This window comes from Pteropus alecto, unplaced genomic scaffold, assembly GCF_000325575.1.
Source record: "Pteropus alecto unplaced genomic scaffold, ASM32557v1 scaffold201, whole genome shotgun sequence".
Taxonomy (NCBI): Eukaryota; Metazoa; Chordata; class Mammalia; order Chiroptera; family Pteropodidae; genus Pteropus; species Pteropus alecto.
In genome coordinates, this window is record NW_006430503.1 from 7,213 (window position 1) to 34,733 (window position 27,521).

General features: G+C 33.8%; 1 protein-coding gene and 1 pseudogene across 2 annotated transcripts in view; one reads left to right on the plus strand and one right to left on the minus strand.

Moving 5' to 3' along the window:
* Positions 1 to 8,840: 8,840 nt before the first annotated feature.
* Positions 8,841 to 27,521, minus strand: part of UBE2V2 (ubiquitin conjugating enzyme E2 V2) — a 31,931-nt gene continuing 13,250 nt past the window's right edge. The window contains exons 2-4 of one of the 2 annotated variants that reach the window (XM_006905150.3): positions 22,510 to 22,658; positions 17,730 to 17,855; positions 8,841 to 9,722 (exon numbers count right to left, since the gene is read on the minus strand). In XM_006905150.3, coding sequence (XP_006905212.1) covers positions 9,576 to 9,722; positions 17,730 to 17,855; positions 22,510 to 22,658 — 422 coding nt within the window. In that variant the 3' untranslated portion in view covers positions 8,841 to 9,575. The remainder of the gene's footprint in view (positions 9,723 to 17,729; positions 17,856 to 22,509; positions 22,659 to 27,521) is intronic. The other variant, XM_006905151.3, reaches the window with a different exon arrangement.
* On the plus strand, positions 27,377 to 27,495 carry LOC112482417 (annotated as a pseudogene).

Genomic DNA, 27,521 nt, shown 5'->3' on the forward strand with positions numbered 1-27,521 from the left:
AACTCCAGGTAGTACCTTCCGTGGGTGCAGAGATCATTCGTGCTTAGGAGAAAGGATCTGATCAGGTTATTGGTCACCACCCTCTGATAGAGTCCTACTTGGCAGTGTTTCATACCAAGTTAGCTCAAAGGTAGACTGGTTTCCTCATCATGTTCAATGCCGGTCCAATATGTCCAATGTGGGGCTGTCCAACCTCTACATGGTTACTTTGCTACTCATGTCAAAAGTCCTGTATTTCTGTTGGGCCACTGAGGTGTGTGCCAATACCCACATTGAATGAATTCATAAATAAATTACATCAACAAAACTTCAAGTTTCTTTTAATTTGTAAATTTGTATTAGGCTAGAAAGTAATACAATCATAAGCATATTAATAGCTCACATGGAAATGACCATGGAAAGAGGAGTAAAGCTGGGATTCAGAGGCAACAGGAGCCACACTTGAAATGTACCACTGTCCTGTATGTAAATCTCTTATGTTGTCTCTCTGGGCCAGCTTGTCCTCTCAGACTGGTTTCACCCTCACAGTGAAAATTATGGTTCACAGTACCTCCTCTTCCTTGTATCACACACATCTGTCCCCAGAGGGGGAAATGGCCAATGTCCCTCCTTAAATGAAAGGAAAGATGCAGATAATGGTTGTCTACCACAATGCTTTTGAAACTAGTTTCAAATTATACATATTAAAATTTCAATGCCGGCTAGAACATAAATATTTAGAAACTGAGCTGATGACAAAGTTCTGAAATTCACGAGATTTTTACTTGCACCTTTACTCTTCGCTTAGAGACAAATCAGAAAACAAGCATATTTGATAACAACAGGCTCAATTTTCAGTGATGAAAATATTTTCTAACACAAAGGTGGCTTATGATGTCACTATTCCCTATCTCTGATTCTATTAAGATTCGCCTTTAACATAGCTTATTCTTGACAAATAGTTGACTTCTTCCTTGCCCAGGGAATGCATCTTGAAACCCAGTGGTAATCAAATATTTAGAGCCATCATTTTTACATGAGAAATTTTTCTCAAAATAGTGTCAAAATTAGAGAATAGTTATATTTACCCAAAAAGCTAACAGGGTGGCTTTAGATAAAATGACAATACCTCAGCAAAAGAAATGTGTGTAGTGCTTGGAATGTGTAAAGAGGCTTTCTACTTAACCCCACAAAGTATGTGCCTAAGTTCAGAACCAGAGAAAAAGAAATGAAAAAAAAAGACCATTCAATAGACAACACTGAATTTAACCTTAAATCACACTTAACTACATAGTAAATTATTAAATCGACAAATATCTATTGTCTATTTTTATCTATCATGTATCAATTTGTCCTGGTAATTTTAAAATATTTAAGGAATATAATTGAGTTAAAAAGAAATCTCAATTCTAGCAGTAATGAGAACTACAGAGGACTCAATGTCCACTTTTTCCTCTTCCACTGCAAGCTGGCCTATCTGTGATGTTGTTCAGTAGTTTGCTTAATTACCTCTTTCACTCCGCATTTATGCCAACACCAGATGAGCGAAGTTGGCAGTGACGGTGGACAGCACACACCCCATGCTAGTGAGGACATCACTGCGAGTTTATTAGAAATACAGAACCTCAGGTCCCGTCCCAGACCTACTGAATTAAAATCTGCATTTTAACAACGCCTAGGATGTCATTAAAATCTGAGCAGCACTGGTCTATGCCAATGAATTACAACTTTTCAAGAGACTGTGCACTACATGTAAATATAACTATCATTCTGTGTGTCCTCTGCAGGACCAGCAATATTTGGTACAGAGTAAAGCATTCTATGCTTATTCTTGACAAGTAGTTGACTTCTTCCTTGCCCAGGGAATGCATCTTGAAACCCAGTGGTAATCAAATATTTAGAGCCATCATTTGTATAAGTATCTTTAAGGAGGAAAAATTCTTGTGGATGCAGTATTGTCTTGAATTATTTTTATTAAAACATTGTTTAATGCACAAATATAGTGCAAATATGTAAACATGCTCTTAGCCTTTATAAAATTAAAAAGATTACACACTAAACAGTAATTAAAATATAAAGTAATATAACATTGAAGATGTTTTATTGACTTAATCTCTGCTTGAAATATAAGTTGGTGTTGCCTCTTCTTTACTTTTTTTTTGCTATATATGCATTGTCACATGCTGCTGGACCTCAAAATTTCTTTTTTGATCATAACTGAAACATCAAACAATTTAGCACTGAAGTTGTCTCAGAACTTATCTACTTCAGTTTCCTCTTTTTGTGGATATTGTGACCCTGTGTAAGAATAATTACAGTGACGATAGATAACTTGATGTATTAATAACATTATTTTAAATGAGAGTAACATTTTAATCAGTGATATATAGCTAAATGGTGTGATCTCTCAACCTCAGTGATAAGGGGTGCTTAATATACTTCTTGGTTTAGAAAATAAACTGCAGTCAAAAATGACCCTTCCCTCTCTGTGACTTCTGTGCCATCATTTTCTGGTTAATCTCTATCTCTGTTTCTATCAGCTTGCGGTCACCTCTGTTCTTGTGACCAGTTCTGTTGCTATTGAGTGGATACTTCCTTTAAACTTCCTTAAGCTCTTTCAGTTTTGTTTTCCCCATTATCTTGAATGTGATCCTCTTCATCTTTGACATCAACACTAAGAATTTGAAGAATATTCTTGAGAGATTGCTTCAACAGCTTGAACTGACTCCTTTCTACCCTGTGCCATTTGTTTACTGCCTTGATGTTTATTCCTGTTCTGCCTGGGTACTCTCCTTTTTCACTCGATTTGCAGATCTTTTTCTTAACCTCTCACTGTTGCCCTCCTTGACAACAGTACCCTCATGTGTTGACATTTTTGGCTTTATTAGCTCTTGGGTGTTGATATCCAAACATCTAACTATGGTGCTAGTGGCCATCACTTAATACAATTGTAAAATTTATAAATTTATTTTTTAAATTTAATTCTTTGAACTAAAAAAGAATCACATCACCAAAGTATATTTTTGAAACTAAAACCAAAAGTTGGATGGTTTCTTATTTGATATTATTTAAAATGCTACTTTTCGTGTATTTGGCTACAAAGAAGTGTCAAAATCATTTATTTGAATTAAAAATTATTGAAATCACAACTACCAGAAACTAGCTAACTTTATGAGATGAAAATGTCACTGTGTTGTTTACCAAACACATTGGGTTGCTTGTTTTGAAGCCCTCTCTGTGTTAAGTCTTTGTGAAGTGCTACTTATTTAGTACACGAATGTAGGTGATAATATTGAAGTTATGGGTAAATAATAAATTATGGTCAACTCTTTGTTACTGAATGGAGGATGAATCTGGGTGCCTCATCTGGTAATCCTTGCTGATGATAGGGCCTAAGTGCCCATTAGCAATAAGGTTCTCAGCTGCACTGGATAGATGAAAAGTAGTAGATAGGAAGCTAATGCAAATCCTGGGGCAAATAGCATTTTGCCCTATGCCCTTTGACTTTGGGCTAGTTTGCCCCTGTAATCTTCAGTTTCTTCTGTAAAGGCCAGGCTTACCTTGCAGGGTTGTGGTTTTATGAAATAATATGAATAGTTTTAATCACAGTCTGAAGCAGAGTGACAAATGATAGCACTTAAAAATATTAAGAACATTCAGTCTTGTATTAAAATACTTGCATTGTCTGCATCCTGTGTAAAGTGTGGGCTGATTTTTAAAGAAGTTATATGATAGTTCATTAAACTAGTGCATTCTGAATGAAATTTCTGCTCATGTTTTAAGATAAACAGATAGGCTTTTGGCTGTTAGTCTGGGCATACCTGGCACTCCTGACACTGCCCTTTTCCCCAAGTAGATGCAGTGGCCCTAGTGGATCTACCTCTAGATGGATGCAGTTACTTTGGCACCAGCATCAGGTCTTTAGGATGAAGACCATTGGAAAGAGGTAACATTTATAATGCAAAAGAAGCTTGTAAAGCTTAGGCTAAAAAGCCCACATTATTTCCACCACACTAAGAAAAATGATTAGGAAAGATATTTTAAGCTTGCCTCTTCCATAATCATTCTCCCTTTTGAACGTAATCACAGTAAAGTCAGCCAAGGAACTCCTCACCTCCTCCCCAAAATAAGAGTCTAGAGTCTCCACATGTCAATGTGGGGGTATATCCAGGCAAATATCAAGAATGGGGCTTTTGTTTTACTAATCTTTGTCTTCTGGGAGTTGTATGTGATCTCGTTCCTGGGTAAGTTAAGATCTCAGTAAATGTTTATTGGTTTTTAACTAATCAAAGTCAAAATGTGGATTGTATTTACTAATTTCCTGCCACATGTTAAAAGACTAGCTTTTAATCTTGCTGTCATCACTGACAGTTGTGTGTGATTTTGATCAGTTGATTTTCATTTTGGTTAGTTACATTAAATCATTAATTCAAAATTGTATTAGGTTCCTACAGTCCACCAGGCATGTATACAATTGTGTCACATAGCCTCTCACCACAGTTTGTAATCTAGTGGAGCTTAGTGATAGGCCAATAGGCAATTTATCTAGTGAAAAATACCAAGAGAAGTGAAGTTTTGGTATTTGGGGAGCATTCAGAATGAGGGCAATTTCTAAAATAAGATTATTGAACAGCTACAAATCATGATTGATAGCATGTCTTTTAAAATGAATATAAGCCATACCTAAATACCCATTTGCTTATCATTCTTGGTGTTTGGTAACCTGTAATTATTAAAGAGTCATTAAAAAATTATTAGACTTTGCGCAGCCCACACATTCTCTGCAATAGTTATCCACAAAAAGAGGAAACTGAAGTAGATAAGTTCTGAGACAACTTCAGTGCTAAATTGTTTGATGTTTCAGTTATGATCAAAAAAGAAATTTTGAGGTCCAGCAGCATGTGACAATGCATATATAGCAAAAAAAAAGTAAAGAAGAGGCAACACCAACTTATATTTCAAGCAGAGATTAAGTCAATAAAACATCTTCAATGTTATATTACTTTATATTTTAATTACTGTTTAGTGTGTAATCTTTTTAATTTTATAAAGGCTAAGAGCATGTTTACATATTTGCACTATTTTTATGCATTAAACCATGTTTTAATAAAAATAATTCAAGACAATACTGCATCCACAAGAATTTTTCCTCCTTAAAGATACTTATACATTACTCAAAATTAAGAAACTCAGGTAATTACACATTTTACTTTTGATGTACTTTATGATTTTCACTTGAGTATTAAGATAACTGAAGAAAAGTCTGTTGCCCACTTTAAATGTCTGTATAGCCATTACCATTAGGCATATTTTTTAAATTATAGCAATTGAAAGATAATTTATGATAATGAATATAATCTGGACATTTGACCATCATTACTTATTTGGCCAACAAGGCTTGAGAAGGGTAAAATACATTTGTCAGTTATCAACTGTGAAGAAAATCTGCTTTTCTTCCTTAAAATAAGGGCTGATAAACTACAAAGGTTATAAAATCCCACTCCTGTGTAATAATGGAGTTCCAATTACCATGATTGTAAAAGGATGTCTTTGAAATCCAAAAAATGATATAATAAATTTTATTACATTTTAATTAAAATCTATCACATTATAGTGTAAAATTTCCAGATTACTTTGTAAAGCTAATTATTAAAAGGCTGTTTTTTTTAAAAAAGCTATTATATTAGATGAAGAATATACACTGAATTATTAACAGTGCTTCCTTATAATCTTTTAATTTTTTTTTACTCAACTACTGCATTGAACAAGCAACTAAGTTTTCACTCTCAATCAGTTCTGTGATTTGCTTTTTTACTGACCACAGGTTTCTCATTACTGTTGGTTTCTTAGTGCCAACTATTAGTCTTACTTTGGAGGTAGAATATTAACTTTGCTTTTATAATCTTTTGGTTGCCAAGATTTCTAGTAAGGTAGCTCCTTAGAACAAGATAAAAGATTCACATGTCTACATTGGACAGCATATGGATCACAACCTTTACGTGGTATTGGTCAGTTACTCACTTAAGGATAATTCCTACAATCTTTCCAAGTTAAGAAAGTGAGATCTAGCTAGCTTATATTATTAATTTCATAAATGAACCTGCCAAAAATTTATTGGGTTGATCTTATGGACTACATGTAAAAATGAACAAGCCCCTAGGAATTTTCTCAGGTCAGAATATCCTCTAAAGGATTTCAATGCCATACAACCTCTTCATATTCAATTATCTTCTTTTATCATGCACTCACTCCATGAGTTCCCAAAACTCCTTTATTAACAAAATGATGGTTCTGACTTGTCAATTTATTTTCAGTTTCATGAAATACCTTCATTAATTTTCTCTTCAGAAAATAAGGTGTTTTACTTCCAATGTCCTACTTTTTAAAATAGTCAACATTTTCAGTATGAACTATAAGATTTCCATCTACTCTTTATAACTTCTATAAGGCATATTAATTTTAGCATAAAAGGTATTCTATGTCCATGCATTTCCTGCTTTTAAGTAAATACAGTACTGGGTTGGAATGTACTGCTAATGCTCCAATCAATTCTATAATATACCACATCCATCCTTTTTTGTTTCCATTTTATATACAAAATGTATACACTTTCCAAAATCTTGAGTTGGAATCCTTTAGTGAATATAACCAAGTCAATCAAGTTGGTACTGAAAAATTATATTGATACTTATCAGAAAAGTAAAACCAGAGCCTTTTAGATCTTCACCAGCAACAGATACTATGATATACATATATGTCAAAAAAATACTTATAAAAGGAAATCTGAAAAAAAATTCCTTAAATACCACCCAAATCCAATTATTCATGATATGAGTTTATCATTAGTATTTAGTGTCTTTAGTATGTTAAGAATACAGCCATGTGTTAAGACATAAAAGTTTTGACCAAAGTCTATAATTTCACGATGTACCTACCAGAACAATCCAAAGCCACACATACCAAATCTACTAACGAAAATGCATTAATATTTTCTAGCTGTGTCCTCCAAATTTTCAGAAAAACATGAATTTCATATGTATTTATCAATAACAATATATATTTAGTGAGAAAGACTTAAGTCAATGAATTTGTATTAAGTAATCCAGATTAATATTTTATGGGATTCAAATAAATTCACTCTCTAGTCATTTATCCAAATCTGAAGTGTGATAAATTCTTTTAAAAGTATAATCTAAAATTGTAAGTTTTTGTATTTTACATAGTAAGACTTAAAATACTACTGACTATCCTTACAAAGTTTATGATCCAAAATTCTAAAACCTCCATGAGAACAAATGCTATTACTATAAAATACTAAAATAAATATTTTTAATTAGCAATTCTGAAAATTAGTAAGTAATTAAAACCATTAAAACATAACGCTGACCTAACAGGACAAGAATTTTATTTTACTAATCTTTATTAATATAAGATCAGCCCCTAGGGTCTCACCTGCTGGCCTTTTAAACAAATTTCAAAGGCAATTTTACAGTTCAATTTAGTTAATACTATACACTCCTTCCTATCTTAGCCACTTTACAATACAAAGGAAAAACAGCTTCAAAACTACTGCCTTAGTAATGTTACTACAATTAAGAGTGGCTCTATATTAACTCCCATAATCAACCAGTGTGTCTTAGATTGCCATGTACATCTTGATTGTAACATGCAAATGGATCTGCTTTGGAATTGGCTAATTGGCATGCAGATTTCAGCAGAGATCCATAGTCCCAAAAATAAAAGAGAAATAAACATTATAGGGTTAACTCAAACAACATACACTTGGGGGAAAAAAAACCTTCACAATAGTGGTTACGAGAAAAGGAAAAGAGATCAAGATACCCAGATTCTCAGCCCATCAATATATAATTTAACAGCATGCAAATGGTTACTAGCTCCTGTGTATGAGAAGACACGTTTTCAAAGTGGAAAAGTTATTAAAGAGACTAATTTAGACTACTCATAACCATCAGACTCATATATAACAGTGTAATTCAAATTCAATCACCTTCAATCATTTAAAAATTTTATGAATGTATTCCATTTCAAACCTATTTTAACAAATCCACATATGCACTAATTTGTATCTATTTATTGTGTCATTTTAAAGCATTTTAAACATCTTTGATAATTAAAATAGAATAGCCGTGTTGAAATTAAGTTTAGAAAAGTTGTCACTGACTTTAATTAATGTATTATTGACCAAAAAAAGGTGGCTCAAAGCTTTAAATTTGAATGAACTTGATGAAAAACATGTCAGAGCATGTTTGAGAAATTTGTCCTTGTTACCTGACCAACTATTTTTTTCAGTGAATTCCATAAGAGTATTTTCCAACAAAGCAGTATACCCAGTGCTTTGAAATGAAAAAGTGACCTAAAACTTCACATCACTTTGATAAAAGCAGAACGCAAACTATCAGTTCAGAATTACATATATGCCAAAGTGGAAATTAAGTGGAATACATAAAATTAATCCCAGTTAGTATTAAAAGCATTGGGGAAAGAAATGTCACAGAAAAATAAAGAAAAAAAAGATATTATGAAGAAAAAATGAAATGTATATTTGGATAACTGGCAATCTATAAATCTATGAAAACTGCTAGAATTCAAACATCTTTTTAATATATTTCTGGTGAAATCAAAGTCAAAATATAATACCTGGGATTTTCCTTCTCCAAAGAAGAAATTAATCAGGTCATTTGTTCTCTGAAATACTCTACAAATTCCAATTCAAAAGAAGTAAATTAAATAGGATAGATAATAAAAGGTGTGTATGAATGAAAAGGTACAGTAATTCCAATTTCTGATACTTCAGCCAGGTACTGTACATATACCACATCAATATAATAGAAATGGCACAGTTTCTGAGGACACGATCCACATTTTATTTACATTTTAAGACTAACTTTAATCTCAAAATCACATATCCATACACCTATTTCCTTTTTGTTGATTTCACTTAAACTTAAATGCATGGTTTGTCAAACAAAACTGTAAACAAATATTTACCATGTCTGTTACATGTCACACACAGGAACAGCATTTAAAAGAAATTCATCGACCTTTCCCACGACATTTTTTTATTATAAATACAGGTATCAAAACAATCCTGAACATATTTTTGATACTACTAGTAGTCAATACCCACACTTCAAAAATTAAAATAATTTGTGACAAAATGCTTGTACCTGCTACTTTAGACAATTTAAACTGAAAACTCTTTCACTAAGCAAGATGGATAAAGCATGCCATTTCTTTTTCTGTCTTGAGATTTCTACTTTTTAGAAATCCACATGCTTCCACAGCTATCTGACGCTTCTCACCATATTTTCATCTTGTAAACCTGAATTCTATTTTGAGTGCTCAGGTTTATGTTTAAATGACAGTGTCTTAAAAAAACTGTGCTGCATTTTCCCTCCTGTTACCCGAAAACATAATGGTGTACATATATTAAATATATTCTTACATGTATCCAAGTCATGTTTACCAGCTGGAATTCTTTTACTTAATATGTGGGTATTTTGCATTGTGATATTTAATCAAGACATTAACATGAGAAGATTGTTGATTTAAGACAAGTTTAAGATCCACTAAAATTAATTGTTGTATGTTTGTCCTTCTGGTGGCTGCGGAAGCTTCATATTTTCTTTGGACATCATTAGACGTCTAAGCTCTTGAAGTACAACTTTAATGCTATATGAATTTTGCCATTTTGCTAACACTGGTATACTCCGTGCATCCACCTGAAAGGAGAGAAAAAGAGTTAAAATTAACTACCAAGATTAAAGTACTATGGCATCAATTTATTAAACAAACTTTAAATAAGTCCTTTTAAAAATTCATCGCCTGGCTCTATTTTCACAAAAGTTAACATTACAAATATAATATTTAGGAAAAATATTCCTTCTTTAACAGGTGTTTCCTAAAAATTTGTGTCTTTTGTGTGTGCTTTTCTATATTTTACAAATAAATACGTAGTGAACTTTGGTCATCAGTAATAATCAAACATTATACTAAATAATTACACTGTAAACATCTTTACCAACTCTTTCTTGATGAAACAAGGTTGAAAGGCTCCTCTCCATTTCCAATACCACTATCACAAATCTGGGCAATTATCTTCATTGAGATTTAGGAAAGAACTGTGAGCCTGATCTCTGCTTTCAGATTTTTCTTTCCAATGTATTCTATGCACCATACTAAGTTAATATTCCACAGTGGAAGACTGACAGAAGGGAGATAGCCTCATTCCAAAGTAACTGTCGTCACTCGAACTATCTGGGAATTCCCTGGAAAATGCCATTCGCAGGGCTTTTATCTGACCTCAGAACTCACCTACTAGGTACTGCTTATTCTCTCACCCACCCACCGCCACCGCCACCGCCACCCCTACCCCTGGCATTTAAATCAGTGTCAATTGTTTAACATCTCTGCTGTCTGGGGAGGCAATAACAAAGCAAACAGGAAGGTGGCCAAAATACTTTCAAGGACATCTACAGATGTCCATAGAGCCTATGAAAAGTTCTACCATATGCCTGTGAATCTAGAAGACCAAACATGTATAGGTCCATGCACAGGCTCATGAAAGACCTGAGAAGCCTATAAATTCTCACCTGTGTGTGACCTGGAACAACATTTAAAAAAGATTATGCAACATAGACAAGTGGGATTTATCTAAGAAAGGTAAAGTTGGTTCAACATTTTAAAAGTCAATGTAATACATCATATTAATAAAATAGAGAAAAAACATAATTATCTCAACAGACACAAAAAAGCATTTGACAAAATCCAATAACCTTTCATGATAAAAATACTCAAACTAAGAACAGAAATTGCTTCAACCTAATAAAGAACACCTATAAAAATATACAGCTAATATCATATTTAATGGTAAAAGACTAAATACTTTCCCCTGATATGAGGAACAAAACAAGAATTTCCATTCTCATAACAGCTATTCAAGACTGTACTAAAAAAGAAGAAAAAGAAAAAAAAATTGTACTGGAGATTCTAAACAGGCAATCGGGCAAGAAAATGAAAAACATCCAGGTAGGAAAAAAAAGTAAAATTATCTCTATTTGCAGTTGACATGAGCTTGTCCACAGAAAATCCTAAGGTATCCATTAAAGAAACTATTATAATAAGCACAGCAAGGTTTCAGGATACAGGATCAACATACAAAAACCAGTTGTATGTCTGTGCACTCGCAAAGAACACTCTGAAAATAAAAGGAAACAATGCCAGTTACAATAGAATAAGAGAATAAAATACATAGGAATAAATTTAACAAAAGTTTAAGACCTGCACACTGAAAATTAGCAAATATTGTTGACTGAAATTAAATAGCTAAACAAAGGGAAAGCTTTCATGTACATGGATTAGAAGACTTAATATTGATTGTTAAGATGACAATATTTCTCAAAGTGGTCTATAAATTCAACACAATCCCTATCAAAGATTCGATTTTTTTTTTTTTGCAGAAATGGTCAAGCTGATCCTAAAATTCATATGAAAATGAAATGTACCCAGATAACCAAAGCAGTATGAAAAAGAACCAAGTTCTGCCAATTTCAACTCTTACTGCAAAGATACAGTAAGCAAGAAGGTGTTGCTTATATAAGGATAGATATACCTATCAAAATAAATCCATGCATCATGCGTACACAGGGAACTGATCTTTGACAAGAATACACAATTAGGAAACGACAGTTTCTTCAATTAATGGTGTTGAGAAAACCAGATATCCACATGCAAAGGAATGGAGTTGGACCCTTAACTCTCACCATACACAAAAAGTAACTCAAAATAGATTACAGACCTAAATTAAGAATGAAAGCTATAAAACTCTTGGAAGAAAACGAAGAGTAAATCTTTCTGACATTGCATTTGGTAATGGTTTCTTAGATATAATACCTAAAGTACATTTGACAAAAGAAAAAAATAGATAAAATGGCTACATCAAAATTAAAAATTTTTGCATTGCAAACCATACCATCAGGAAAGCAAAGAGACAACTCATAGAATGGGAAAAATACTTGCAAATCATATATTTAGTATATAAAGTACTCTTACAACTCAATAATAAAAAGTCAACTATCTCAATTAAAAATGTGGGCAAAGGAAGACTGTGGTAGTCAGTTATGGAATGCATGTTTGTGTTCCCCCCAAAATTCATGTTAAACCCTAACCTCCATAGAGATGGTATTAGGAACTGAGGTCTTTGGGAAGTAATTAGGTTTAGATGAGGTCATCAAGGTGGAGCTCCCATAATGGAATCAGTGACCTTTTGAGACGAGAAAGAGACTAGAGCCTGCTCTTACCTCTTGTGAGGATAAGTCAGTTGTCTACAATCAAGGATGAGTTCTCACCAAAACCCAACCATTCTAGCATGTCGCCTCCAGAACTTGTGAGAAATAAATTTCTGTTGTTTAAACCACCCAGTATATGGTATTTCTGTTATAGAAGCCTAAACAAAGAGAGCAGCTTTTAAAATGGCTCCCGAAGATTTTCAACTCCTGATATTCACATCTTGTGTAATTCCTCCCTTTGAGTAAGGGCTCAATCTAATGATTTGCTTCTAATGAGTGGGCTATTGAAATGTCAGTTCCAATATTGTTACAAAAATAGTATCGCTTCTATCTTGATCTTTCTTGCTTTTACTCCTTGCTACACAGAGGAAGTCAGTTGCCACGTTGTGAACTGCCCTGAACAGAGGCTTACATGGCAAAGAACCAAGGATGATCTCTGACTAACGATGTCCAAGAAACTGAGGCCCTCAGTCCAAAAACCCACAGAGAACTGAATACTGACAACAACCAAAAAATTAAGGTTGGAACTGGATACTTCCTTAGCCAAGAATCCAGATGAGACCACAATACAGGCTGACATTTTGATTGCAATGTTGTGAGAGACCCTGAGCCATAGGACCCAGTGAAGCTGAACTACATTCCCGGCCCACAGAAACTGTGAGATAACAAATCCTTGTTGTTTTAAACTGCTTTAAAAATAGACAAAGAATCTGAATAGGCATTTCTCCAAAGAAGATATACAAATGGCCAATAAGCATCTGAAAATGTGCTCAACTTCATTAGCCTAATTAGAGAATTGTAAATCAAAACCACAATGAAATACCATTTCACAACACATGGGGATGGCTATAAAAAAAAAAAGACACAGACAGTAACAAGTATTGACAAGGATGTGGAAAAGGTGGAATCTTTAGATGCTGGTGGGAATGTAAAATGGTATGTCCACTTTGAAAAACAGTATGGTAGTTCCTCAAAACTTGAGTTGAGTATGGTAAGTTGAGTTACCATATAATCCAGCAATTCTACTCCTAGGTATTTACTGAAGAGAAAACAAAATATTTGCCCACACAAAAACTTGTACACAAATGTTCACAGCATTATTCATGATAGCCAAAAGTGGAAAAACCCAAATGTCCAACAGGTAATAAATATCCAGATATACAAAATGTGATATTACCCATATAATGGAATAGTATTCAGCAATAAAAACAAAGTACTAATATACGCTACATCATAGATGAACCTTGAAAATATGTTAAGTGAAAGAATCTAGTAACAAAAGAACACATATTGCATAATTCCATTTATATAAAAAGACCAGAATATGCATATCTATAAAAACAATAAATTAGTGGTTGTTTAGGGTGGGGGAGAAGGGATGGAAAGTGACAACTAATGTGTGAGGGGTTTGCTCTGAGAAAAACAAAAATGTTCTGAAATTGGATTATGGTAATGGCTCCACAACCCTGTGAATATTAAAAAACATTGAGTTATACACATTAAATGAATCAATTGTTATGGTTATGTAAATTATATCACAATAAAACTTTAAAAATAGAAAGAAAAATAATTTTTATAATTTTCTTACAAGTAACTGAAATAAGAATGTTAAGATTAATTCTAAATGCTTTAATGTAAAGGAATAGCAATCCCATTAGCATATTTTTAAAAACTCCACAAGTGAACAAGTTTATAAAATAGACTGAGAGAATACCAAGTTACTTTCAAAGCCAAAGCAAACACTTCCAGCTGTAAAGTTAAAAGACAGTTAAATAAACATAAATGACTACAAATCCTATAAAATAACAAGAAAGCATAAAAATTTTTGAGAAAAAAATAGATGAAAAGGGAGGAGGGGAGGAGAGCAAAAAGAGGATGGGAAAACAAATATCATGTCAGAACAAATCTGCATCTTATCAGTCTTTGATAAACAATAACCTCTAAAACTTGACACCTCAGCATAAAGCACTGTAACTTAGGCTTTACAGCAGTAACCATCCACAAAGAATAATTTTGACAATAGTTGTATTAAATAACTATACACTAAAATGACTGAAGAAATACCCATAATTCATCTGGTACTTAAATAATCTCAAAATACATAAAATTATCCTGGCACGATCAACAATGGTCAATGTAAAATTCTGAGCTATTTACTAGTTAAAAAAGTAATAATTTAAATTCTTAGATACCAACCAAGAAAAAAACTGACATCTAATATATTCACCCTACTTTAACCCTCTACACATACCTACATTCTAGTAATTAAAATCAGTATTTATTTTTCTGTTTCCAAAATCCCATTCCAGCTGGACAACATGAAGTGTGGTAGGAATGAACATTCACAGGGTACTCTTACACAAAGCTAGTGGGACAGACATGGAGGTAGAGCCCTGCAGAGAGCCACCTGGCAATGTTCAACCGGACTGAAGACAAGTCCCACACTCAGGAGACATTCCACTTCTAGGTCTACACCCTAGAGCAACTGCTACCCAAAATTTATGCTCCGTGGAACAATTCCAGGCTTTGAACTGATTTTTACTTATCCATGACAAGATAAACATATAAATTGAGAGTGCTTAGAGAGTTCTACAGCAATTTGACAGAGAATTTTTTATTTTAAAAAATCTGAGCTTATATTTGCTTTCCTAGTATTTCAATTTTATTATATTTTACAAAAATATCCACAAATATTGAAACCAATGAACAAATACTCAGTCCAGTGAAACACTGCCTTAGGGTGCAAGAATGCTCTACAAGAATGTTCAATGTAGCAATTTTTTCAGTGAAAACTGAAAAAAAAAAAAAAAAAACCCTAATGCCTAACAAGTGAATAATGGAATATTAAGCAATTAAAAAAAAAAAATCTAGTTTGCATGATTTAACATGGATGGACCTCAAAAATCACTGACATATGATTCTACCTAAAAGTGATAACAATATAGAGGCATACACACATTCTTCATAGTTAAAGCACAACAATCATGGACAGAAATTATAAACACCAAATTCAAGATGGGACTACCTCTGAGAAAGAGCAAAGAGGGAAACTGGAAGACACATCAAGTTATTTATTTATAATGCAGTCTTTAAAAAACACCAAAAGCAAGGGAAAAGTGATAAATTTACAGTTAACTGCTACAAAGAAAACAAATAACAATGTGACTATAATAGAGTAACATAGACATAATTCAGACTGGGGAATCAGAAAAGATTTCTCTGAGAAAAGTGACATTTACACTGAGAACCTATAAAGTTAGCCAAAGTGGAGATGTCCAGACACTAAGAACAGAAAGTGCAAAGGTTCTAAAGCCAAGTGAAAGGTGTGTAGGGCAGTGTACATCCTGCCAGCTCCTCATGAGCCATGGCAAGAAGTGTGCACACTGTGGCTGAAGTCATTAAAGGATTTAAAGCACAAAGGTGACATGACACCATCAGTGTTTTAGAAAGAAAGACCCCTCTGTCGGCTTGCCTTGTAAAGACTAGAGGAGATAAAAAAGTAGAAGCAGAGAGGTTGTTGCAAAAGTCCAGACAAGAGATGATAGTCAAGACTCATTTGGTGACAGTGTAAACAGAAATATAAGACCTGATTCAAGTTACATTTTCAACAAAGACTGACAGGACTTAATGATAGGTTGAGAACAAAAGAGAGACAAAACGTCAAAAGGTAAACAAGAAGCCCATGAGTTTAAACAAAGGTCATCAAATGTTTGTTGGAGATTGCTAAAGGTCAATCTGAAACTGAATCCTGAATTTCCTAGTTCCCACAACAGTGCAGAACCTACCATCGATTACTTAATTTATGGAGTCTATAATGTGAAAACAAACAGCAGTTCGAAGAAAAGTTACTCCTGGTAGAGAAATTTAACAAAAATATCTTTCTCATAAAGGCAATGCTATGACACAAAAGAAATTCCCTAAACAATATCCTTTCTGTAAATTCAAAATGTTTCTTAATCCTGCTTCTATCACATCTCATCACTACCTGACAGAAATAGTTAAGTATCTACATTGTAATTTCAGGAATAACTACTGAAAGAACAGAAACAAAATGAAAAAAGTTAACGATCATTTCAAATGTAGGCAACAAACACATGGGAAAATAGAAACCTCAAAATAAGATGATTTAAATCTGAACAAATCAATAATTACTGTACATTAAATGTAAATGGACTAAATGCTCCGATAAATTACAAAGATTGACAGAATGACAGGGACGACTCTTAGGGCCTAGGTATGAATTGGCACATAGCATGTAGGGAGGTTTGAGAGTGACTCAGCAGGTCTCGATTTGAGATTTCTAATGACCTTTCCATCTTCCTCCTCTTTCTGGGTCATGCTTTCAGTGCACCCAGCAGGAAGGTGAGAGCCTATCTGGAGCCCAGCTTTAGGCCTGCATACTAGGTTGGGGGGTGAGAGGAGCTATCTGTGTGCTCAGGGCTCAACCTGTTGCCAGAATTATGGTTACATGCAAGGAGAATTGAGCAAATATAAATAAATATATCGGGGACAATGGGAGCCAAGTTTCTCACTGTTGGAGGAGAGAATTAAAATATGGGAAGGATGAAAGTTGGAATAAGACTTGTACTGTTGGAATAGAATTGCAGGCACTGGTATAAATCCATGGTTTTTGATAGCTAAACAGACAGGAAGGAAGAAGAAGGGTGGGAAGATAGGTGTACATATGTTATACATTAGGTAAAACTATAAAGAAAAATTTAAAAATATAAAAGAAAATTTTCAAGATGTTAATTACCATTGGTGGAGAAAAAATAAAGGATGGATGAGGAGGAGCACATGACAAGTTAAAGATATTGGTAACATTCTATTTCCTGTGATGGATGATGTTTATTTTACATTATTATGTTTCCTAACTTGTATTTTGCATGTGAGTGTGCTCTCAGCATGGCACCTCAAGAGTCTGAACTTTAGTCTTAACATGAACCTAACAATCTACTCATATTGGAAATTCAGCTATTTCTACTTTCTTGCATGAGTCAGGTAGAGTGTATCGTTTGGTTTATTTGCTTTAAATAAACAATGCTCAATTATGACTATTTCAATACAAAAATACTTGTTTCTCAAAGAAAAGCCTCTTCTTCATGAATATTCATCCTTTTAATCTCACCAAATATAACTTAACCCTAAAGAAAACTAACATTCAAAAAAAAATAATAATAATGGTCATCTTTTTACCAAATAAGGACTCAATGAAATATCACTGCTGAAGCAATTAATAAAACCCTAAGAGAAGTATTACTATCACATCTATACAGGCTGGTACATAAAGGTTTTTAAGGATAGGTTGATTTATAAAAGAATAAACACATAATATAAACTTCTTTAGACTTTCAGCTAAACAAAGGTCCTTTTCTCTTTAACCTTCTCCTGACTATATATTATAGGTTATATAATTTTAAAAAAATGACTACGTTAACTTACCATTCCACTGGAATTATTTATTCCATTCATATTAATTTTGGTTACAAATCTAACTGATGGAGGAGCTTCTGGGTATTTAGGTCCACATTCTACTTTCAGGCTATATATTCTGTTTTCATAATTTGTCTGGAAGGCAAAAAAATAATAATATTCAAGTGCTAATAAAGAGGAAAAGTACAATGTGAATGTACTGGATGTTACTGTATGTGATCAAGAATTTACTTTTCTAAGTATGGTTCGAAAAAAATGCAGCAAGCATACTTAAAAAATTTTATAAAATAATTCTACAGTCATATCAAAATGATCATAACTTGCTTTTTGTGATACAAACAATGCCTATAACAAATTAAAATGAAAAAGCAAACCACTTAAATTCAGATTTTACTAAAATGTTCACATTGTTGGGGGAGGGACTACTTGTTTACCATGCATACATAAAGGGTCCCATTTGTCCAGGATAATTCTGTTTATTCCTATTGTTCCAGTATTAATATTAATAGAGCTTCTTTTCATTCTCAAAAAGGTCTGATTGAACAATACATTATATGGTTATTCCACTTATATGGCAATCAACTCCTAGCAAAAGGGAAAACACTATATTATACCAATTTACAGTAATAAAAGTATTATTTCATGCTCTTATTAGTTATATTTACATTACTTCATTAATTTTGTGGCTCATTAAATTCTATTATCTGAATTCAGAGATAAAACAGTAACCTTTATGTTCCATATCATTTTAAAATAAGGTTTCTTAATAGAGAAGTTTAACATTACCATATTATAAAAAGCCATTTCAAAGCTACCACACTTAACGCTTCTAGATTATTCAGGGCTTATTTTCATGTGTATAATTAACTCTTCTTTGTTCTTATGGCTTTGTTCACTTGGTTAACTAACTGATATACAATTAAAACAAGAAAGTAAAAAATAAATGAAAAGGACAAATGTAATGCCTGTTGGTTTCTATAATAAGCCTGGGGTCAGCTAACCATCCGTCTACAGCAGCAGTCCCCAATCTTTTTGGCACCAGAGACGAGAGCTCCTATGAGAATCTAATGCCTGATGATCTGAGGTGGGGCTGACGCGGTGATGCTAGCGCTGGGATGCGGCTGCAAATACAGATGAAGCTTTGCTTGCACGTCGCTTACCTCCTGCTGTGCGGCCCAGTTTTTAACAAGTCACAAACTGATATCAGTCCGCAGACTGGGGATTGAGGAATCCTGGTCTACAGATTTCATTTACCAAAACTGATTCACAGCTTCCTTTCCCTTAAGTAAGAATTACTCCCAAGTAGAGATCAGATCTAGGATATTAAACTACTGTAGTTTAAAATGTACACAACGATCTTGTATAGACGTTAAATATTTAGATATTAAAAAAAAAAAACCTGCTGTATAAAACTCATCCAAGCTTAAGGGCGAACATTTTCAATAATATGTCCAGCACTTTTGATATGCATAAAAAGGACTAAAATCAGACAGATCTCAAGGAAATCATCGATTCTGTGGTTCTCCAATCTGGACACATATCGGCCTCTCTAGAAAACTTGGATTTAATAAAAATAATAACAGCAATAATAACAACAAGACCCCGAGGAATTCCATAATGTTAAAGATACTCAAAGTATGAGGAAATAACTAGAACTTTCATATTTTGCTGCATGTCAAAAATGGTAAAACCATTTTGTAAACAATTTGGCATTTTCTTATAAATATAAGTAAACATACACCTACCCTATGAGTTAGAAATTCATTTGTAGGCGTTTTACCCAAGAGAAATGGAAACAAACATATGATCACAAAAAGACTTGTAAAGAATGCTCATAGCAGCTTTATCTGTAATAGCCAGTAAGTAGATAAAATCCAAATGCCTATGAACAGGAGAACTGAGATACACATTACGGTATATCCACACAGTCAATACTACTCAGTAATAAAAAAGAAACACTACTACTACATGGAACAACAAAGACGAATCTCTGAGACATTACGCTGAGTCAAAAGGAGCAGACTGGTAAGTGTATGTGCATGATTCCATGTATACAAACTTCTACAACAGCTAAAACTACTCGAGGGTGCACGAAGTAGTGGTTGCGGCAGGAATAGGAATGGGATGGAGAATAGGGAACTTTCTGGGGTGACGGCTATGTTCTTGTACTTCAGAGTAAGGGTGTGGGTAACAGTACATTTGTCAAAACTCATGGTAAGATCTATACATTTCACTCTATGTAAATTACTCAAGTTTTTTAAAGGTTAAAAAACCCTAAGCTAGCCTATTCAGCGCTTAAACATCATCCTAACTTTTGACGCCTTGCATTAATTTTTCTTCTCACCTCTAAATTTTAAATTAATAGCCCAGTCTTTCTATTATCTAACAAAAGATTAAAATAAAATAGAAAACAGAGTAGTAAAAGGAACTAGTATTTACTAAGTATATACTATAGCCAGGTACTCTCCTATTGTCTAATTGTTAATTCAATTCTCAAAACTTCTAAAGATAGGTATACCTCCATTTAGATATAAGGACACTTATAAGGAAAAGTAACTAAATCTTTAATGCTAAAATATAATGCTTCAGAAAATTTCACAAACAAACATACATGGAAAAACAAAATTGCTAATCATATAAATACAAAATGATATAAGAATAACACAAAAAAAAACCAGCAATCTTAATCAGTAACATATAAAAAAAAATAGTTAACCAAGTAACAGTATGATAATGTAACAATTTTCCTATTACACTGGCTAGATGTGGATACCTATGCTGGGGACAAAATTAGTCTAAATATGACACCTTCTAAAGAGAAAACAACTAAGGTGAGACACCAACCCCGGCAGGTTTTATTAAATGGCAAATGAATGAGTGCTGTGACCACTCACCTTCGCCCAGTCCCATTTGCCTCAGTGAGGGAGATAACTGGAGAGAAGTTACAGAGCAGAAAATCATTGAGTGGTGAACAGTCTGACTCAGAAAGAATACTGTGCCTTTGCAAGGTACTCCCCTCCTGCCTCTTCCTGGCACCAAAAAAAAGTAAAAGAATGCTCCAAGACCACCACTCATAGAAAGCAGAGGATCCATTAGAAGAGAAGGCTGGTATGGGAGTCTATGGCAGCAGCCGGTCTATGTCCCCCTTACCCAGCCAGTCCTACCCTCCCCACAAGCCAGAACAAATTTTGCGCCCCACTGGGCACAGCCTAGAGATGCGAGCTTCATGCAGTTCAGTGACACCAGTAAAGGAAGCCAGCCCGGAGGAGTCCCGCCGGTGACCACAACTGTGTGAGAAATCAAGTGGGAGCTGCTCTTCTACATTTGGGTACTGTACTATGAAACGGCCCACAAGAATCATTGAAGAACTCAGATACAAGCTCCAACACGTTCTTAAAGTTTAAAGTCAACTGGAGGTAGTGGCTAGAAAATAAACAAATTTAAATAACTTCAAATTTATACTCCACCGAGTTCAGACTGTCATGTGTTCAAAGTACTCACAAGTAAGAATGTTCATAAGCACCTTTTTTTTACTAAACAGACCATGGTAATAATGCTTACAGGCAGTGAAAATCAAGGTTTTCATTATAAATATCAAGTTATAAAGCACAACAAAAATTCTAACCATAAATATTGTTTCTTTCCTCAAATGTCTTATGGAAAAATCAGAGCAGGGTGAGGGTGGTAGAGTTTGTTAGTTTAGTAATGTACACAAATTTTGCAAGGAAATACCAGAAAATATAAAACATACATTAATTTATTCTTTAAATAATAAATTTAAAATTCTTTAACATTGCTAATTACCTGATCCATTTTTCTTTTGCAATAATCAACAGGAAATCTAAACTCTACCAAACAGGAAAACAGGTGAAATGTTTTCTCACAAGGTGGAAAACAGTATGCAAACCAAAGACTAAAAAAACCTTCAAAGGTGTGTTCTTTCCAGCAAGTCAAACATAATACATAGTTCAAAGACTCAGTGCAGGGAGTGCAGTAAATGGAAACTCTGAATAAGGAATGAAATGTAAAAAAGAAAAAATCCCAATTTGAAAAAATTTGAGTAAAAATAAAACTTCGTAAACTTGAGAAAGACCCAAGAATAAAACACAACGGCCATGTTGCCAGCAATACTAGAAAATATGCAAGACTCACAGCCTTCTCATATTTTATAGATGAAGAAACTGAGGCCTATAACATTTACATGGATAGTCAAACATCAGAGAGCAAATAGCAATGTGCACTTAATAGGAATGAATTTAGAAACCCTTGGTTACACATAGTGGGTTAGTAATATGTAAAATAGACTGTTTGCTCTTCCCAAATATCCCCTCCACATCTTCACCTTTTCTCCTCTCTATCTGGAATGTTCTCCATCCCCATTACCACCTTCTGAAATCCTACCAGTCAGTTCTTTAAGGCTCATTCCAATGGCAACTTCTTCCACTGTTTAGCCTTCCTCAATTATTCCAGCTAGAAGAAACATATTCTAAAGTCCCGTAGTGAACTTTCTCTGACGTATGTAGAATCTGTCATTTGTATTTATTTTGTCTTCTCTACTAAACAGCAAACACCTTGATGGCAATGACCATATCAATCTTTTCCCCCCAAAACTCCAGAAAATGACGTATACCCTGCACACAGGAAGCATCAATAAAAGTATATAAAACAAATAAAAAGGGAGTAATTGTTTCAGTTAGAAGTTATGATAATTATTTTAATATCATTAAAATGCTTACTCTAAAGTTAAGATAAATATTAATAGAAAAAATATATAATTTATAGCACTGACCCTTGGTGGCCCAATAATCATGCCTGTCCACCTTGTAAGTGTCATATCTTCATCATCTTCAAGGCCCCAGCTAACCGTACCATCGCCTACTCCTTTTTGTCCTTCTTCAAGTTCTTCCAACAAGCGAAAATTACGAGGAACTTTAACTCCTATACAAAAGAATGTCAATGTAAATGTAAAAAGCTCATAATTGTAAGAGCTACACATAGTCAAAATCACTTTTTCAAAATTAACCTTTATGAAATTACTTCACCAAAGGACAATATTGCCTCTAAAAAACATACTACTCAGAAAATGCAGAATCTAATAACCTCTCAAAATAAAAATGCTAAAGAAAGCACCGTACCAAACATTAACAACAGTACAGAACATGTATATAAATTCCTAATTATCAATTTTATACTGACATATGTCAATCATTAGGGAGTCATTGAAGTGAATAGTTGAGATGTCTGTTCCTAGCCAAGATACATCAAAAAAAATTAAAAAATAAAAAAAGGTGGGGAATATGGAAATGAAAAATAATTAAGTATAAATTTAAAAAGCCTAAAAAATCAAAATAAAATGTTTCAACTGAAAAAAAAAAAAAAATACTACATCAAATAAATGGGCATGACCAGAAAGTTCAAAGTTCAATTTCATTAACATTTTTAAAGAACAGAATTAGGGTCATCCTTTAAATGCACTACAAAGTACTATTTTCTAGAATGCTAAAGCAGCCCCACCCATAGTCCCCAGTCAGTCTCTTTTCTGTTCTCATCTCTAAGCTATGGGGCCATACCTCTCCCATGTCAGCACCAGCGCATAATCATTAATCTCACTTGAGGAGTTGCTTGATTTGAAAACAAATTTCCTTATAAATATATCAATATCCTAGGACACACCCTTCACCCCTTTGCCCAAACTCTAGCAAATAAATATTACACAATCCATAAACCTTTCTCACACTTCTACTTCTCTATCTCTTAACTTCATCCCTCTTTATTTCTAAAATCTTACCACAGATATCTTTCTCCGTCTAGAATCTCCTAACCTTTCAGTTTCCCACTCCCTCATTCTCACTAAACCTAGTTGGTCTTTGCCATCAATTTGATCTCTAATCTCTGGAATCAAGCCATGATTCTTTCAACTTATCACAACCTTTCACTAGGATTACTGGCCTGGCCTCTCAAAAAAATGGACCCTGTGGTCTTCCCTGTTCACAATAGCATCTAACATGAAACATCCTCTAACCCCACTGAACAAGTACTGCAAGTCCTGAAAAAGTAAATGCCATCAGAATCCTTTCTTTGGCTCTGGCAGGAGCACTTGCTCGCACACTCTTATTCTCTCATGCACACACATACACGCAATTATGAGGCACAGGAAAGAAGTGTCATCTCCTTTAAAGTGATTGTCATTTTGCATAACTTCTGTTGCTGAAAACCAAAACATCTCTTTCACTTACTAATTCAGAGTAACCTTTCTGGACATGTAATGGAAATCCAATATGTGTTATAACCTAAAGCAGAAACACTATTCACATTATATGCTGTTTTATAAAAAAAAAAAAAAAAGACTGAAAATCTTGAGCCACAGAAATACAGAGCTGTAATAAATCACAAAAACAAGAGTAGTCATTATTACAACTACTGTGATTATTAATAAACATTTGTTGCCATACACTGTATGCTATTTTAAATAAATTATCCCTTTTAATACTAAAAGCATCCATTTTACAGTTGAGACTGACGTTTAAAGAAGTTATGTGACCTACCAGTTTCTAGAATGAAGTCACTCTTTTAACCATTAAGTTATGTAGTACTACAAGTTACACAGGCAGCATATCCTGGCTCAGATCTAGGAGTCAGACTGCCCAGGTCCAGATCCTAGTTCTACTGCCTACTTGACATGTGACCCACAGCAGTTTCATCATCTGTAAAAGTGAGAATAACAATAGTTCCTACCTCACAGAATCATTTAAACAAGGTAATCCACCTGAAACAATAAATGTTGGTTATGATCACTTTAGTCTCTATATTAAGTAGAATTATATAAAACTTCGAATTACTTCCATCTAAGTTGTGTGAAAATAAAAGTTTTTTGTACAACACCTGGAAATTTTATCCTAAGCTATAAGTCTGTATTCATATAACATTGGGACATCTGCTATTTTCCTATAGCTGTACAGTTACATCTCCACAATATAATGCTATTGAATTGCTTTTTAATGTTAAACGAACTTGATTACCCTTACCATTATGAAATTATTCCCCAAGAATAATTCTAAATTGTGTTGAATTTTGTTGTCTCCTTTTTATAACCAATTCAGTAAGGTGATCTTTATGAGCATCCAAAACTACAAAGTAAACAATGTCTAACTAATGTTTCTCTTTACATAAGTGCCATAAAAGTGATAAACCTAGTAGTTACTGCTAAACTTTTCATCATCTCTATATAGCATTTTGGGAAAACAGTTCTAAGATTAATGGATCAATTATTGGCAATGCTAACATTTAAAAGGTTATAGCAGGTTTTGTTCTTAAAGTATAAGACTTAAAATAAAAAGCAAATACAAAATGAGCTATATTTTCAAATTCAGGACTAGAGCATTCTGGTTTTTATTTCAACCAATTGCTAATGCCTGTGTGAAGAGAACAAGCCACGAGATGGGGATGTTGCTCCACAAAAGTTGCAGTGTGTACATTAGCTGCCCACTAGATCTCTTGTATCTATGAGACTTTTTCTATAGTTCTGCTTGTCCTTTTTATATGTGTATATATGTGTTATTTTTTAATACGTTTAAATATTTTAATCCCTTTAGTCTTGGATCTTCATTTTAAGAAAAAAAAAAAAAATAGCCCCTTTCTAGCTGTAATTCTTTAAATGTTGTCAATTTTTAAGTCCAGAAAAACCTCAGAGATCATCCAGTCCAAAACCTCATACTTTAGAGGGTAGAAAATTATCACCAAGAAAAGTCAGGTGATAACCCTAAAGTCACTTAACTACTAGTTGGTTGCCTAGGCCAAGTAAAAAACTCAAGTCACCTACTTGCTACTAATTTAGTCTCCTCTTTACATTACAATGAACCTCTACTAACCAAAAATAATTCATATGCAAAACTATGAATGCAAACAACCTTGAAAACATGCTTCCAGTTTTTAGTCTCAAGGATATCAACATTCCTAATCATTTGCCTTTGATTCCCAGTATACCAAAAATAAAGGCATAAAGATTGCCAAATAAATACTAGAATAAGTTTTACCATGCTGTTTATTAGAAACAGGGATTTACCAATTTTAACTCAAATTTTTACTTTTCAAGTTATAGGGGAAAAAAGCATAAATAAGACCTAAAATAGTAATAAATCTGTCAATCTATCCACACAAACATATGAGAAACAATAGTAAAGCAAATTACTATCAGTTTGCAACTAATCAACTAAATTAAGACAGCTCTGAACACTAAAAAAAAAAGTATGAGACGTATAAAGTTTTGAAGAGGGCAGTGCAGATTTCAATTTCAGCTAATGATAACAGTCTGGCAGGTACAGAACCCAATAAATTCGGAAATAATTATGGTTAATATTTTAGTGTACTCATTTTATTTTCCATACATAGTAATATATGGTTTCTGTTTTTCTCCAAAATGAGATCATATGACTCATAATTGTTACTTCCCTTTTTTCCTGCTTATGAACATATTTCTATGTCAAACACAATCAAGTACCATTTTAAAATGCTCTCAGGGAAAATTAGCCTTGTTCAGAGACAGGGGTAGGGAGACTACACTGTACCCTCTTTCGCACTTTTTGACCAGATGAATCATCACCTACTCAAAAATTAAAGGAAAACAAACGCCTGTAGGAATGGAATAAATTTTTTGTCTTACTTGCTTTCCAATCCTACTTTAGCTCGTCCTCATCAAAATGCAGGTTGGCTATAAGTTCCTTTCCCCTCACCCCACTGCCCAGAGTGTCTGAAGAGCTAAAGAAGAGAGTGTCTGGGGCACATGAACAGTGGGATGACTGGCCCTTCCAGGTTCACATCCAGCTTATGGGATGGCCAGGCTGCTTACCTGCCCCCTGCAGAGTTCTCTCAGGCACATGGCTTTGTCACTTCAACAAACCTAAGGGGTCATGTTATTAAGATGGAACTCATGAAAAGTCCCACCTATAATTTTAGTTCTCTGGTTCCTGCCCTACTCTGGAAATACTGAGTTCCTCTCAAATCTCCAACAAGAAGACTTGTCTAAAAATAACATATTTATTGAGCAGCTCCTATATGCAGACATTTGCTATAAGCTATACAGGCAAAAGTATTTCATTGAATCTCAGCTTATAACCTGTTATCATTTCACAAGGTAAGAAAATTAAGGGTTAAATTATTAGGTTGAACCTTATGAATGAAACTGCCATCTATCTGAATACAGGAAAAATCTTTTGAGGTATGACTAGCAGATAATATCCACATTTCACAAAGACCAAGATCATGGCAAACTAATAGCTGAGTCAAAACTAAAATTTCCCAACCTAGATTCAACACTCTGTTACTGAATACTGCATCTCGAAATCCAGGGGAAAAAAATAAGGCAGACTACAAAATATGTACAACTTAAAACACAGTATATATTTTTCAAAAAATACCTGTTGAAATTTGCTATATAAATAAAAACACTGTAAAGAAAGTTTTAAAATTTCAGTCCCAGAAATAGGGACTCGCCTTCTGGTTTTGCAGTGCTTAAAATTATGTTAACAAGAAGCATTTAAACAAGTTCTCTGAGTAATAGTTTCTGATTTTTCAAAAATTTAATACCAAAAAAATTTTTTGGTTTTAATATTCTTATCTTCCTAAATTCCTGATTCTTATCTTCCTAAAAAAAATTATGAGTCTATGGCCATGCCACCCTGAACATGCCTGATTCCATCTGATATCGGAAGCTAAGCAGGGTCGGGCCTGGTTAGTACTTAGATGGGACACCGCCTAGGAAGACTGGGCACTATAGGCGTTAAAAAAAAAAAAAAAATACACACA